Here is a 16,551-nt window from a genome sequence, read left to right as displayed (position 1 = left end):
GGCATTAAATGGCAATTGGACCGTTTTAAATCACACTTCCGCCAAACTTGACTGCGATCAGTTTGGCGGAAGTACACTGCAGAGAAGAACTAGGGTCCAAAAAGAATAGAAGGCCTTCATCCAGCAGTGGATCGGCCCTGACGGATGATGAGGTTAAATACTACAGACAGCGGTTAATGCGTGTATCTTCTTAATTAACAGTCTAAAATTTAATATATTGGTACTTCCGTTACCAATTTCAGAATGTAGTATTGACATTTTTTTCACTCTTCGGCCTTCATAATGACTACTATTATGTTTATATAATATAATACATAATAATTAATACATTTAACAAAAAAATAACACGTTGACTAAAAAGTGTCAGATATTTTTCATTCGTTATATTAAATTTAAATGTGACAATAAAATTATATGTTTGAATTGCCTATAATATATCATCCGGATTCTGATTAATATGAAAAAAAAAACTACTAATAATACATCATTGAAAACGCGTCGATAAAAAAATGGATCCAATATTTTAGATGCTTATAATCTGATTTCTAAGCAGCGAGCTATATACTATTATACTTAAGTGTGTAAATAGACGCGGCATTAGTAAGTAGCTAGAGTATACGCTACATAACTTTGCACTCCGGCTCTAGGAAGAAAATGATAGTAAAATATATTTTTTACATATTGTATTATATTGATACAGGTGGATATTATTTTTCATCAGATTTTGATCTAACTTAATGCGAGGTGTATCAGTGTAGTAAAAAGTGCAAAGTTATAAACGTATACTCTACTAGACGCATAATAATTTAATTGCTCCTAATTTATTACGAGGTACTTACTAAGTATATTTTATTAAATTCTTATAAAATGAACAATACTAAACTGTTGAAGAACAATACTACTTTTTAACAGATTCCAGATTAACCCATAGCTTACGGGCCGCACAAAATTGTGTTTTTGCTAATTACTTTTTAAATGCAAATTAACACATTAATTACAAAATTAATTAAAAGGGCCGTAAGCATTGTCTTAATAACGTTTAATGGCAGTTAAAAGTCAATTGATAAGTGGGTATCATATTATTTCAACAAAGTTAATTAACATGTAAGTTGAATTGAACGAAATCGATGTCCTTTCTACTTTTTTAGATGCAACACTGCATTCAACAACTCAACATTCGAGTCAATTGGTTGCCTAGCAAGTTGCCTATAGTAACCAAGGTGATGATACCTCGCACTGGCACGACAAAACTATTTGTTTCACTTTGACGTTTGTATTTTGTTTTACTATTAATTATATTTTATATATTTTATTTCATAATATGTGCACCCTTTTTAAATAACTAAATAATAATAAATTGTTCGCAAAGAATATTCGTGAACCCAATAAGAATAAGGTGAAAGTATAACGAATTTAAAATACAGAAGAGAGATGGGAGTATCATTTTTTTTAATGAAATACATCAGAAGTCACCTCTCCGGTGTTCATTGATAGTCTACCTCTGCGATATTGATTCACCTTTGAATCACGCGCTTCGGACAGGTGTCGTCCACGCTGGCCGTCTATGCTGGTTTAACTGGTTAGGAGTTAGTGTGGACGGAAGCGTGATTCTAAACGTATCGTCAAATCATTTAACAACGAAAAATCAGTTGCAAAAAAATTGGGAAGGTAGATACTTCAGGCCTGTCCAATATTGATATGATCGCATCGTATAGTATAATAAAATAACTAATAATATGCATATGGCTATTGACGCAATATCAGTATCTACTGGAAAATGTAAATCGTCAATATTGATTAAAGTTGGTCTACAACTGTTTTAATTAATCTACATATAACGAAATAGTGTATACCTAGTCATTAATTAAAATCCATTTGCGATAAAAGCTTATGTAATTTGAAATTCGAATGTTATCGTTTATATATTATCATTATATTAGGATTTTACCTGGAATTAATTTCTCTAAATAGGTTTTTTTTCATATGCATTGCGATAGTGTCCAGTAATAACTAAAATATATAACAGTAATAATCACAAGATAAAAAGAACTTTTTATATACAACGTTTTTCAATTTTCTGTTGAATCATATAAACTTGACTTGACTAGCTTAAACGATCAAAAAAAATTGTATTTGATAGAAATAATACTGTAATGTCATTTTGACACTCATATTGATTTCCATAGTAATGCACGTATATATTAATAATTTAGTTGTTAGGATCCTAGCAACCAATAATAGTGGATTGGTTTACGGATTTCTTCCGAAATAACTTTTCATACAAAACAGAAATAACTGAAAATGAATTTAATTCTACTTTAAAATGGCTAAAAGTAAAAAAATGCATTGGCATCGTGTTCTGATATATTCTAAAATTTTCAAATGTCTAGCTAGTCGGGAAGTTAGTTAAAAATCGATTGCAATATTTTACCGGACAAAGAACCACCGGACAAATAAGAATACGACTTAATAAAAACGTTGTAATAACATAAATATCAAAAATCAACAGTCGTGCACGCTACGATAAAACTGCCAACTTGGAAAATACCAAACAGTGTATGAGATGCACTATGAATTAAGAAACAAACGAATTTAAAAAAATGGCATGCATTTGGGACTGTATTTTAAACAAATAAAAATAATATTCAGATATTGTTTGTGTATAGATTATCTTCCTTTATTTTAATTAGTGTTAGTACAAGTCAGTACAAGTTAGTACAAAAACTTTCAAATTATATACATTGCTAAAAAAATATAATAACTTTTCATATACAGCAGTTTTACGTTTGAATCGTTTTCCACAGATTAGTATGGTGTTTTAAAATTTTTTGTCACATGTAGGTAGAAACATCCACTAAATTGACACAGCTTGGATATTAGGCCGAAACTGACTTCTGACAGTCTTATAACAAGGAGTTGACTGCAACGCAATATTAATAAATTAAGTACATTATATTAAACTGTGTCAAAATTAGCGATTTAATTCTCGAAAATTAACATTGATAATTTATAGAAAATATTGTAAACTGTACGCGGACTGCCTTGTTCTATAAAAATAAACCATTCTCCACCCAAGTTGTTAAAAATTGAATTAGCAACACCCTAGCCTCATCAGTAGGTACCACTTTGATTTTCAACACCTCAATTATTATCATGTATATTATAATATACAATATCGTCATATCTGTAAATGGGTTAAGTATCATGAATATCATCAACTTACCTCTAAATAATTTTAAATTGTAATTAGTGAAAAAATCGTTGGGACACAATTCATGCTATTAAATTCCCTGCATGACACTACCGGCAAATGGTTTGTTGGTATGAGTTTCGTAATCGAATTATTATAATACAGTTTAACATTGTCAATTTCGCTTCTCAAAATTAATGCCAGGAGGTCGGTACGAACTCGATGTTTGAGTTTTTTTTAGCACAATCATACTTCAAGTATTTTGACAGCTCTTTCAATTAAGTATGCTACTTATGTAAAACAACCACAAAATATTTGCCAAAAGTGGCATCTACGAGTGTCCTGGTATCAAAATCTTAGGAATAATCGGGTAGAATTATTAGCCTCTCAAAAATATTTCCAGTAAAACAATTTAACTAAATACACACGACCCATGGGTACGGTGACCATGGTTTATCGATGCCAATATATTAATGTTTTCCCCTCTGTAAATTAAAACAATTTAATTATTGGGTTTTTATTAATTTTCCACACTATTTTAGTTTAAATCACATAAATTCATGCTTCTGATTGTAATACTATAATACTTAATTAAAATTACTAAAACGTTAAATGAAAACTATGTTATGCTTTCAATCAAAAAAGAAAACATTCCAATGAATGTTAGTTCCAGCACGAAAATAACGATCGGTGAACAGAATAAGTTTCAATTTAGTAGACGAAAAATAAAGATTTAAAAAATCATATTAAAATATCGTGCATTGTGACAGTCGTGCATTTGCTTTTCCAGAATATTATGACTATTTTGCGACTAGTGTACAATAATTTTACTATTATAAAAATATAGACGTTCTCATAGTACATACATAATAATATATGCATGGCCCCCACAAGTGGGCTGACAGGGCTTCTAGCCTAGGGGGGCGGCGTGGCAGATCGACCTGTTAAGTGAGATAAACGCACATCACAAATTTGTTCTAATAGCAAAAAAGTCGCATTTACAAATATTTGTACATGTGATGCAATTCAATGTGATATTATTAAATGATAATTCACGTGTAGAAATTAATTTTAATTATTTTTAGTGTGTTTCCAGACTAATAAAAATGGCTATTTATCAAATACGTAGGTATATTTAAGGGTCGCATGTTACTTGACTACCACAAAAATGAGTCGCGATCAGTGCTTCATAATAGAATGCCGAGTGCCAATAACTCAATAATTCAAGAATTCAAGTGGATTTATTTTAAAATATTAAAAATCACTAAGAATATACAGAACGCCCTTATTTTTACCTTGCGGAACCCTGGGTTCTATTGAGGACTACCATTTAGGGAACACTGGTGTGAAACATCACACTGCCCTTAACCATAGTGATATGTATTGGGCACCGCCAAACACACTAACTAGAGGGCCCACTTGAGGATGTGGCGGGCATATATATATATATATATATATATATATAAATAGTCACCAGTTGTGATAAATATAATGTTAGAAATAATACAATTTTAAGCACACTTACGGCGTATATACTTATCCTATTGTAGGTGGATCTAACTAAATAATAAAATCGCTAATCAGCCAAATCCAAATTCGTTCATAATCACTAATTTAAAATGTGTTGTTTATAAATATAATTAACAATCACAATGGATGCGATAAACAATAAGAGGATACAGCAGAGCCTTCACAGAATAAAACGAAATTACCATCGAAATTGCATGGAAACAGTACAATCGCAAAGAAATAAGCACGTACCAGCTATTCTGTTATGTGAAAATTGAATTAGACAAACATGAATAATGCAGCATCATTGTGATTTTCATTGACATACTATGAGAATCCATGCGAACTGCGTCTGGTAAAATGGTTCATCAAAATGTATTATGTTTTAAAACGGCATTGACTTGTATTATATTTTTATGATTCAATATTTGATAGTAAAGTTGTCTGTGTATAAAATATGTAAATATGTATGTCAGATTAACAACAAATGCAATACAATGAGAAATTTAAATTGCATTGTTCTCTATCTTATCTATATTATAATATACGTTATATGTTTTTCTGTTGTTTTTCATTTTAAATAATTCTCCAATTATATTCATTTTACCTGTATATATTATTTGATCTAATTTTGTTTGAATTAATATGCTTTTTGTGTCCGCCTATTATTGGGACCATCACATATTAGTTTATTTATTTAAGAAAACAAAACATTGTGGACATAATAAATCTAAATTCAAGACGGCCACAACATGCGATTTACATTATAATAAATATCACCCTCACAAGAGGGAAGAGAATATAATATATATTACATAATAATTTAAAAAAAACATAAGTAGGTCCCTACCCACAATTTTATACAGAATAATAAAAATTCGAATACAAAATACATAGTGCGTCACGGAAAATGTCTACCTTCTTGGGTAGCGCATTGACTAGTCTTGCACCTCTCGCTAATTATGCCTGATATGCTTGACACGAGGAAACGATATTTTATTATATATTATAATTATACGTATTCTCTGTGATTGATCTTGTCGGTTGACCTAAATAAATAAAATGAGTATTAAGACGACTTCGGTGGTTCTCGTTCGCACCAAATAAAAGCGAAATATTAACAATTTGCGATTCTTTAATCTTTTGGATACTCGATCATTGTATATACTTCGATAAACGAATTCGGATCTTTACTGAACAAATGCTGAAAGAATCGATAGCATTTTTTTAAATCAGGAAATAAGTAAAGACTAAATATTTGTTGTTCCTTTTTTGCTGAAACTAAAGTTACTGAAGCAATCACGTGGTGTCACAGTGTAGCATAAGGTTGACGGGTTTCCGGAAATTGAAAAATAAAATTAAAAAAACCAACAGCTATAGATAAAAATGTCATGGAACTCGGCTGTCAAAAAACTCTTGTCGGCATTTTTTTTCCAAATCTGGTTTCGTTAAAAAGTGAATTTTAATGGACGTATTAATTAATATTTTAATAATTTAAAAAGTAATGATACTCCGTCAAATATTATGCATATTTTTATACTTACGTAATAACGGTGGCCGCGCGGCCATTCATTTAAAATTCAATTAAATCCTACGAAAACCAAGCCATAACAGATAATAGTCAAAAAATACTTATTTATCTATAAAATATCTAAAATTATGCAATTAAATCATACATAAATATGGATATGGATGGACACGCACGGTGGCCGCACGGCTTAAGCGTTGGACTATAACGCCGTGGTTCCCAGGCTCGAATCCTGGGTCTGGCAAGTACACATATTGTTTTTCAATTTGTGTGTGAGTCAGGGTATGGACCTAATAGATTGAGCAAGTGGCTGACATCCATTTCTCGTAAGAAACAAAATCTGTTAATACAAGCCTCTACTCTGTGGAGGCCCATATGATCCTATTAGGGTCGGACATGGTCGGAATAATTGTCTATGTATTTCTATCCTACTACAGTTTAGAGAAAATTCAATGAAAACAGGGCAGTCTATATTTATTAAGTTTATTAAATATTTTAATTTTTACAGAGGGATTAGGTAATATCAAAATAATAATATTATAATAATTTTATTTTATGATTGTTAATACGATTTTTATGTGCCGAATACGAAGAAAAAATGAAATCAATATGACGATTGGCGAGCTCAGGGAGATGAGGAATGCTGAATTGAGAGGACAATTAATCGTGCCCGGGCATGATTGACCGCGTGGACAGATTATAACAAAATGAAGTCTCTGCCTACATACTTAATCAGTGTACAATTGACGAAATTAAACAATCACTATCATGTTACAAATCAATCTATTTGGGGTCACGCAACGCTCTTCAAAACGATATAACCCACGAAGTTAGTAAAAGAATTACACTGTCAAACACTGTTCACGGAGACACTGCAGATCAAAGTTTATTTCAACGAAAACTAATATAATTATGGATTGAAGTATTTATTAGACCTAATGAAAAAAGATTAAAGGAATCTGCATTACTTTCAAAGGAAGATACTGTGAGCGTCAATGGAGCGGAATGTGGTGAAGATAGTGCTTAGCAAGGTACAACTAACAACTATGCAACGCTGGATTAAGCTATACATAAAAAAATATGCCCGTGCTTAGCATCACGAGAAAGGCGGGATTAGGTGGGGCCCGGTGTGGTGAGTTAACCAGATAAGTGAGATAAAGACATATCATAAATTTGCTCTAATAGTAAAAAAAGTCGGCTGCGGGGCTATTGTCCTTCAATATTATTTTTACACAGTTTCTGTACAAACTCGACAACTCCATAATAATTAAAATGGATGTAAGTATTAAAATATACAAAAAAAACACTAAATATACACATTCACTTTACTGCGTACACCATTTGGAAAACGCTAGGTACTGTAGAGCGTCACACTGCCTTTATCCTTAGAGATAGGTAGGGGGCCCGCCAAAGATCCTAGCCTGAGGGTCCGCTTCAGGATGTGGGGGCCATGCCCTTTGCACGGTAGAGTAGTTTAACGATGAGTGCAGGAGTGAATGCCAAAGAAGACAAGATCGAATGGAAAATTGAATATTTATTTGTGATTTTGACAGACGAGTGTTCTTGTTTGATCGTCTTTAGTCAAATATAATACCTTTTTTCAAGTTCAAGAATGACAATTTAATGGAGAGTGTGCTTAGTTTACTGCACGTTTTGATACTGAATAGTAGAATACAGTCAACTTGTAGTTGCATAATATGTCTGATGTACCTACACTATTTAATATATTAATAAAATTCGATGCACTTATAATTACTAAAATATAAAAAGAGGTAGTGTAGTGTCCAGGAAACTAATAAATAATGAGAACTGAAATATCTAGCGGGTGTGGAGTAACGGCCAACCAATCTCGAGTGTGGAAGAATATGGGATAAACTTAAACACGTGCAAAAATACGCTAGTCCTTTCGGTTTATGTACTGACGCTCATTAAATATTGGTGTATTTGAAGGTTGTAATACACACACACAATTGCACGTCTATAATTTTTCGTTCATTTTCGTAGGACACTCACACATTCAAAACTCTGCGTCAAAATATAGTGTATTGCTATTTATTAATCTGTTCTGTGGTAAAGACCTTGCGATAAATATAAAATAATGAAGACATTTATTGTAGGATAATTATGAATTTTTCATTTATAATATGAGAAAGAATTACTATGCATGCTATCTGAATAAAATTGTAGCAAACTGACCATTGCATGTAAATTTGTATTTAATTTGATGATGATATAAATATGTACACACACAAAGCCTGACATTCAAAACTAAATCACGACACCCAGTCATAAAACAATAAAAATAATCAATAATCTATATGACATATATATATATCAAACGTACATCAACTTCCGCCAATCGTGATTTTATTAATAAGGTGAACATAAGTCATAGATAATAATATAATAATATATAAGTAATTTATTGTCAAGTCGTAAAGTTTATGATTCGTTTTTATTAAATTAATAAAAATTATAGAAACCAATACATATTGTTTTATTGAATCATTAATGGGAGTAGGCATGTCGTATTGGTCATCTATTTTTTAATACTTTAAGCTATAACTGTTTTATTTGCTAGACTTTATCAGTGTTTCACTAGGTACATTAAGAGCCTTTTTTCAAAATTAAAATTAAAAGGGTACACCACGACTGTTCGAAAAAGAAATCCAGACTATCTTAATGCACCGATTCACGATCAGTGATGTCCCGTGGGAGCAGGCAGGTCATCCGTTGCATAGGAGCGGCACATAGATTATAACTTTTGAGAACAGTGGCGATGCGGTTGCTTCGTTAGAAAGGTATCGACATATTATTAGTTTTAAAAATAATTGACGCAGAAAAAACATGACAACATAACTATCGGTATATTGTCATACCCATTGTAATACATATAATATATTGTTATCGCGGCCTAAAGCACAGACAATTTTTTTACAATGGTGCTTCCAAACATATCATCACAAAACTCTACGTATCAAAAACCACTAGTGTTTTAGAGTAGACTTCTTGGCAATGTACTAATTTATCAGTACCTAGGTGTTGTGTATGTTAATTTAATATTTCTGTTAAAGATAGCCGAAAATTCGTTTTTTCTCATTTTTCATTCATTTTTCGTAAAAAAAAAATCTGTTAATACAACCTCCACTCTGTGGAGGCTCACATCATCTACTTAGGATAGAACATAGCAAAAAATCAGGTACCTACATTACAAATTTGCAGATAACTTGAAACTAAAAATAAAAACGGCTTTCAAAGTTTGTTTAAGGGCGGCACTTTGCTTGGGGATGTCACTGTTCACGATCATAATTATTATTATATATTCGAATACGCTAGTGACCATTTCTTTCAAGCGTCAAAATTTAAACAGTTTTTCTTTTTTGTTGCACGTACCTATTATGCACGGAATTGAACCCGGATATGACTTAACGTTTAAATACCCATTACCGATCGAACCCCTTTAAAAAGGCTAAAATACTGTCTATATTTAATTCTGGAAATGTGAAATTTAATTGCCCATTGAGAAAAACTAAAAAACCCTCAGATGTGATTCCGAACGGCACATATTTAGAGTTGGGTTTCGGGAATTTCCCGACGGGAATTCTCGAGAAATTTTCGAAATTTTCCATCCCGAATCTCGAGAATTGAAATTTTTAACATTTCGGGAAATCCCGGATCTCGAGAATCTTTTTGAGGGATTCGGGATTTCTTTATTATCAAATATTAATTGAAAAAACGATTTTCTATGTGAAAAAAGTGGACAGAAACACAAAACATTCAAAGACTGATCGGAGCATTTAACACAATTAAGCCAACGTCGACTCAAAATCAGCGCGATTTTTGCAAAATCAGGGAATTTTGTGTCTCAAAAGCGCGCGCGATTGACAGTCTGTGTTTTTTTAAATTCTATATTAATAAGTAATGCTTTGAAATATTTTTGTTTTCCTACTTTTATTTCGTTTGTCTTCTTACATAAATAAAAAAAATCATATTTTTTTGGAATTTGTCTGTTTTTACACTGATTTTCGGATTTTTACAGGTTTTTTTTTTAAATTTCCCGATATCTCGAGAATTCAAAATTTCATCATTTCGGGAAATCCCGAATCTCGAGATTGAGATTTTCTCGGAAAATACCCAACTCTACACATATTCAATTGGCAGCTGAAAAGCTAAAAATACATGCACTCACTTGTGACTGAGTTAAAAAAAATTAATTAGCAGGTGCCAAACCCAAAGCTAAAGATGTATATCCGAAAAATCGAAAAAAATCGCTCTTTCAGGAAACGCTAGTTGAACAAACTTTTTTTTACTTTTTGTTACAAAGGCAGGCCCTTTTTTCAGCTTACTCGATCAAAAATTTTCATCCGCGAATTTTAAAAAATACCGTCCAGAATCAATGTCGATGGCTTTTTTAAGGTGATTTCCCCAAAAAAAAACGCTCTTTCGGTAAACGCCAGTTGAACAAGACTTTTTCTTTTTGTTGCCAACGCTGATTCAGAATCTCACATTTTTTAAAAATATATTCCCGCTGAAATTTTCTGTCGGGAAAAAAAACTCCAAAAACAAGAATCAACTTTTCACAAACTCTATACCAGTGATACATAATATTCTGTACGTAATGAAGAGTGGAGAGTGATTGGAGTAGCTTATATGTAATTATTAAATTAATAAAATGTATGTCTCGTCTAGTATAATATAATATAATATCATTATTTTTCCCACTTTTACCCACTGCGGCTCGTGAAAACTTATAAAATGAATAAATTGGCCCTTCTTTCAAATAAGTTGTGCACCACTGCTATTTACAAACCTATGCTATTTTAAAAGAAGGCGAATGATTCATCAAATTATATTTTTTGGGAGAGGGAAATTCACCTGTTTATAATATCGTTTACGTCTGATTCCGCGATGAATAATTCTGTTCAGAATTTCAATAATTAATTAGTTAATTACTACACACTAAAAATAATACTGTTAAACACATCTTGTCAGTAACTATTAACATTTTATTGATCATTTTATTGAAATTTAATCTGAAATATCTCATTTATTTTTAATCAGTTATTTATACATTATTCGGTTTTCGTATGTTAAGTACCTATACAGACTAATTCAGTTTGAAAATTTGGTTGTTGTCCATTTAGTGGAAGCCAGTGGCAAACAAAATTTGAAAATAGCCGATATATTCGATTATTTGTTAGTTTAAGTTAGGTTATCATTCTTGAATTCATGAATTTTACCGAAATCAGCTGTGAAAATTATTGCCGCTGTTCCCGCCTGGCTTCCAGTCAACAGACTTGTACCGAAAATTATTGATAAATATATCAATAACCGCCTATTTTCTTATTAGTTAAAAAAATAACTGAAGTAATATAGTGGATATTACGTTATTACAACATATTCATCAAGTCAGCAATTTAGTCAGGTAAGTTGGTAATATATTAATAATGCTAACGTAAACGTGTCGGCTTGATTGTTATTAATACATAAGTATTTGAAAACATTACCTGTTTGCAAAAAATCAACTCTTTGTATGATTTTTTGGGCTCCGAGACGTAATCGATCAGCATTTTTCAGTGTAGATAATTTACATTTTTTTAAAGTGTGACTGATGTTAAATAATATAAATATGCATGTCAATGTTAATTACCAAAAAGACGTGGTATTAATTTAAGTATGTATGTACATTCAAATAACATCTCAGGTCCAGCATTTATTTGCACGACTTTTTATCACAACTGGCCAAACATAATTGTAATTAATCAACGCAACTAGTTGTAGCTCAATAATATCTGAAATCTGGACGTTATCTCTGCGAAGTGAACTATCCCTCACCGTTTTCGAAAACCAATCAGGACAAAAGTGATTGAAGGAAAATATACAACGTTGAGCTCTGTTGTATGTGCAAAGTTTTCAGCACAGCTAGTTTATAATAATTAACGTTGAGAGGGTATAAGCGACAATGATCGGCAAAGAGACTTATAGAAAAGGGGCTAGGCCAAAAAAGATCTGGTTAGATGAAGCAACAAATAAAAGGTGTATACTTGGTAACTAAACGACAGTGGTTACTATGAATAGAGACAGATTGAGAGAGTTGTTGGAGGAAGTCAGGATGCACCCCAGCTTGCCGCGCTCCTGATGGTGAGTAATTAATCTGTACTAATGATTCAATTAAAATTTCTGTCCGATTTCGAAATATTTACTTTTTTATCTGCGTCAATCAATTATGTATGCATGTTTGTATGTTCCTCTATAACTCAAACACTTCTGGACCATTATTTATAAAACTTGCAGAGTTTATATATTACATTGTTTGTGTCAATTTAGGTTGTCTAAAATGGTTCTGAAGTTTAGATAAAATTTCTCTAAAATAACGCACTTGCAACAATTCATCACGAATAGATAAATTTGTCGGATAGCAGCGGTGGAGTGGTGAGGTGAGGTACGAATAGAGGGGGCACACTGTATGTATATAATATGTCCATTTATTATTTCCGCAATTCATGTGGATGAAGTCGCGGTTTATCGCTAGTCACTAAAAATAACAATAATTTCAAGCTAAATCAACTATCTATACAGTCATTTAAATGGCGTATCTAAACATAAATTGTTAAGCAGTTAATCCTTACATTAGTTTATTTAATTGTTATCTACTTCCTTAGGATTTCTATTATAACCTTTTCAAAATCAAGAAAGAACCTTGCGACAATACTATGCGATATCCGGTCACTTTGACTTCCTGCTCATTTCCACGTGGACGGATGTGTAGGGAAAAACCATTATTTTTAATCGACAGCAACCATACAACAATTCTTGACCTGTCAAAATTAAACTTCGCCTTGAGATCAGGCGTAAACAGTCACATTAAAAGTATTAACAACGTATCATTGTGAATGGCAAAACTGTCTTCTGAATATATATGTATACATTTGTTAATATTAGCCATTAGTATACTAACCTCACGTGGACTTCATAACGGATATTATGTTAAATTTAATATCGTAAAAAAATTCAAACGGAATATTATGCATAAAGGTTAATTATATATAACTTACTTTATTAAGCTTCAGTCGGTTGCTTATTTACCGAAAGCACTCGAACTCAAAAGATTTTTTCTAGGTTTTTTGAATATGCACATTTCTGAAAATTTTCCTAGTTATGTATTTCCATATATATATATGAATGGCTCTAAATCCCATGTGGATCTAGACCGCCTCGCGAAAATGTGTCATAATACCTTGCGAATTTGATTTCAAATGCAGTTAATAGGGAAAACAAAAATAATGGGAAGAGGAATGCCTTCTGGGTGACGCTAAAATAAGGTTTAAATCTGAAGTTACGTATGTATAATAATATACTTACATTAAATGTAAATGAAATGCGAATTGGTAATATTTTAGGACATTCGGCACGTTTTGTGTTTCTTGAGATGTATGGCCTAACCGTCATAACTTTGGTCTATGGCAGGGGTCTGCAAACCGCGGCTTTTTGCCAAATTCACAATTCTTTTTTTTTATGTATAATTGTTGTCGTTTTAAATCCGCCCATTGCAAAAGTCGACAAATTAAATTTTTCTCCATTTCATATTGACACGAGCACTTTTGAAATAGATTTTTTGGTGGATTTAACAAGCAAAGAGTTATGTAGCTCCAAATTTGTAGGTTTTGCCACCAAAATTGAAGATTTGGAGAGAGAAAAATGCAATTTAATTTCACAACACAGTGGAGAGCTCTAAAAGATCTACATAATAAGGTAGATACAACGATTTTTAATACATGGTATAGCTTTCCAAACTCATATTCGAGTCTACATAATATGTATGTGAACAATCATTTTCAAACATGAACAATATAAATAGCATTTAGAGAAGCCAAATAACCGATGAGAATTTGGATCCGCGCCTAAAATTAAAAACTACAAGTTACATACCAAACGTACAGACACTCTCCAAAGAAATGAAAGGGAAGTCATTGTTCACATTAGTTTTAAGGAATGTGTGAAAATTGTATGTTACTCATTTTCTGTAAAAAAATATATTTATAATTTCAATAATAAAAAAAACTTATATTTGCGTTAATTTTATTCGCAAAATCTTCTTCACTTGATAAATAAACAATAACATTCACTGAAATAAATCATATTTATAAAAACATATGTATGGCTCTCGAAAAAAAATTTTACCGTTGTGATACTCATATTTGGCTCTTTTGGTCCAAGAGTTTGCCGACCCCTGGTCTATGGCAACTGGTTTTTACAATTTATGTCTTATAAATCTCTGCTGTAGCAGCCACATAATGACATTAGATAGTTTAAATACGTTTTATAACTAAAAAAGGAATGTAAAGAATCAAGATAGGCTTGAAAAAGAGGAGGTGGAAATAAGACTATAATTAATTAAGCCGCGTCTATAGTGAATAATAAGTTAAAATATTTGATACTTTAATAGGTACCTAGACTATAGCCACGTGATTATATTGTTATAAAAATACACATACAATTAATTGAAATGGGTGTATAATATATTATATTTAATTAAATATATGTCCATAAAGAAGCACTAAAGGTGGACGAAATACCAGGTCAAAAAAAACTCTCCTGCTCTAGTGAAATGATCTACCACTGTCCATGGCTTATATAACCAGATAGAAATCGATATTACTGACGAGAAGGTAGCATGAAATGATTTTTATATAAAGGTATCAACCAATTATTAATATTCACGACTGACATTCAAGAAATACTACTCGTAACAATTAAAATGATCTGGATTTCAGTGCCCAGAAGAAAGGTATTGAGGAAACGGGTATCACGTAACGACCACCAAAAATACATTCTTGTAGGTATTAAAAATAATAAGTTACCTAATTGAACTTCAAATTCATCAAGTTTTTCATATTGTTAACAATGTTAACTATGTTATTTCAATATACTGGTACTATCAATAATTTTCTAACGATATTAAACGTAGAATCATTAGTTAGAGATTAGCATGATGTAACTATGCCTTTATTATTAGTGTATTAATCTAGTTTTAATCGTATGAAGATTTTTAACCAATGGTTACGTTGAAATATTGGAAATATATTTACGTAAAAAGGTAAAATTACCATTTATAATACAAATGGGTCTCCACATAGTGCATTGTAGATATTTAAATAAATGTATTTGTTAAATAACGAACAACAGAACAACCATTATACAGTTATTATAAAAAGTATAAATATTTACAATTACATACTCTAATATCCGGTTTCTTAGAACAACTATCACATGTAATAATTAAGATTTAAAAAAAAAACGACTTACCTCCCAAAACCGCAAAGCCTATAAGACAGTATAATAATCTACCAGACTGCATTTTTGAATAATTTCCTTTGAACATGTCACTTAAAAATATAAATATTATTTTTTTGGTAATGTCAGCTTATTATGCACACAAAATTAAATTAAATTCAGCACACACAACTATAATTTTGGTTATTTGATTCACAAGAAATATTATCTATTGTTAAGTGTCCTATTTTTGCAATAGTCCTATTTTTTTAAATATAGATGAGCTCAAATTTATATGTATTTTATATCAGTCTCTCACTTTTTTATCAAATTTGAAATACTGCATTTTTTTTCAAACTAAATAAACAATTTAAAGTCTTTGGTAGGTGTAATTATTTTTTTGTAATTTTGCTGCCGAATAATATATTAATATATACAATAACGCCTTTTCCAATACTTAGGAAAATTGCCGCGCGATTTTCACATTCACTTTAAAATAAGAATACAAAATTTCTTCCCCTTCACCGGAACTGGATAAGTTTGAATTTCGAATATTCACTTATGCAAATCTTATTTAGAGAAGTTTTACTGTACTTAAATTAGTCAACTTAAGTTAAAGTGATTTTTGCGCACGTTTTATGTTATTTTTATACACTAAATAATTACGCGAAAGTGTTCCAAATCGTCAAGCGCACTACAATAGGCGTTACATTCGCCCAGTGGTCTACGGTTGACTGTCAGTTCGTTGCACGAGCGCAGCGAAAATTGCTCTAAACTATTTTGTTATGGCGGCAACGCTTATATAGACGAACAAAGTTTTCCGCGACAAAAAGTGTTTTTCCGCGCGACGTGAAAATTATTACCAGTTTTCTTTAGTGATGACACCCGTCCTTTTATAGTAAAATTTATATGTGACGTACATGCGAAATATATTACAAATTTAACATTATTGTATCGCTACACGCATCGCATAACAATATAGCCACGTGTTGTTATAATCTGAATATTCTTCTCGTTATTATCATATTATTTTATGTAATCGGCCCTTGTT

The 16,551-nt window shown here is 31.4% G+C and overlaps 1 protein-coding gene across 1 annotated transcript in view; it reads right to left on the bottom strand.

Annotated features, from left to right (window-relative positions):
• The window catches only part of LOC147079067 (carbonic anhydrase 7-like), a 111,491-nt gene extending 95,219 nt beyond the window's left edge, over window positions 1-16,272 (bottom strand). The window contains exon 1 of the mRNA XM_085953110.1: window positions 15,534-16,272. Within this exon, the coding sequence (XP_085809236.1) occupies window positions 15,534-15,609 (76 nt within the window). The 5' untranslated portion in view covers window positions 15,610-16,272. The remainder of the gene's footprint in view (window positions 1-15,533) is intronic.
• Between the last annotated feature and the right edge of the window lie 279 nt (window positions 16,273-16,551).

This window comes from Rhyacophila brunnea, unplaced genomic scaffold, assembly GCF_057557595.1.
Source record: "Rhyacophila brunnea isolate RB1 unplaced genomic scaffold, BYU_Rbru_1.0 scaffold_10, whole genome shotgun sequence".
Classification (NCBI taxonomy): domain Eukaryota; kingdom Metazoa; phylum Arthropoda; class Insecta; order Trichoptera; family Rhyacophilidae; genus Rhyacophila; species Rhyacophila brunnea.
Note: the sequence above shows the minus strand (reverse complement) of the source record. Positions and strands in the feature narration are given on the sequence as shown.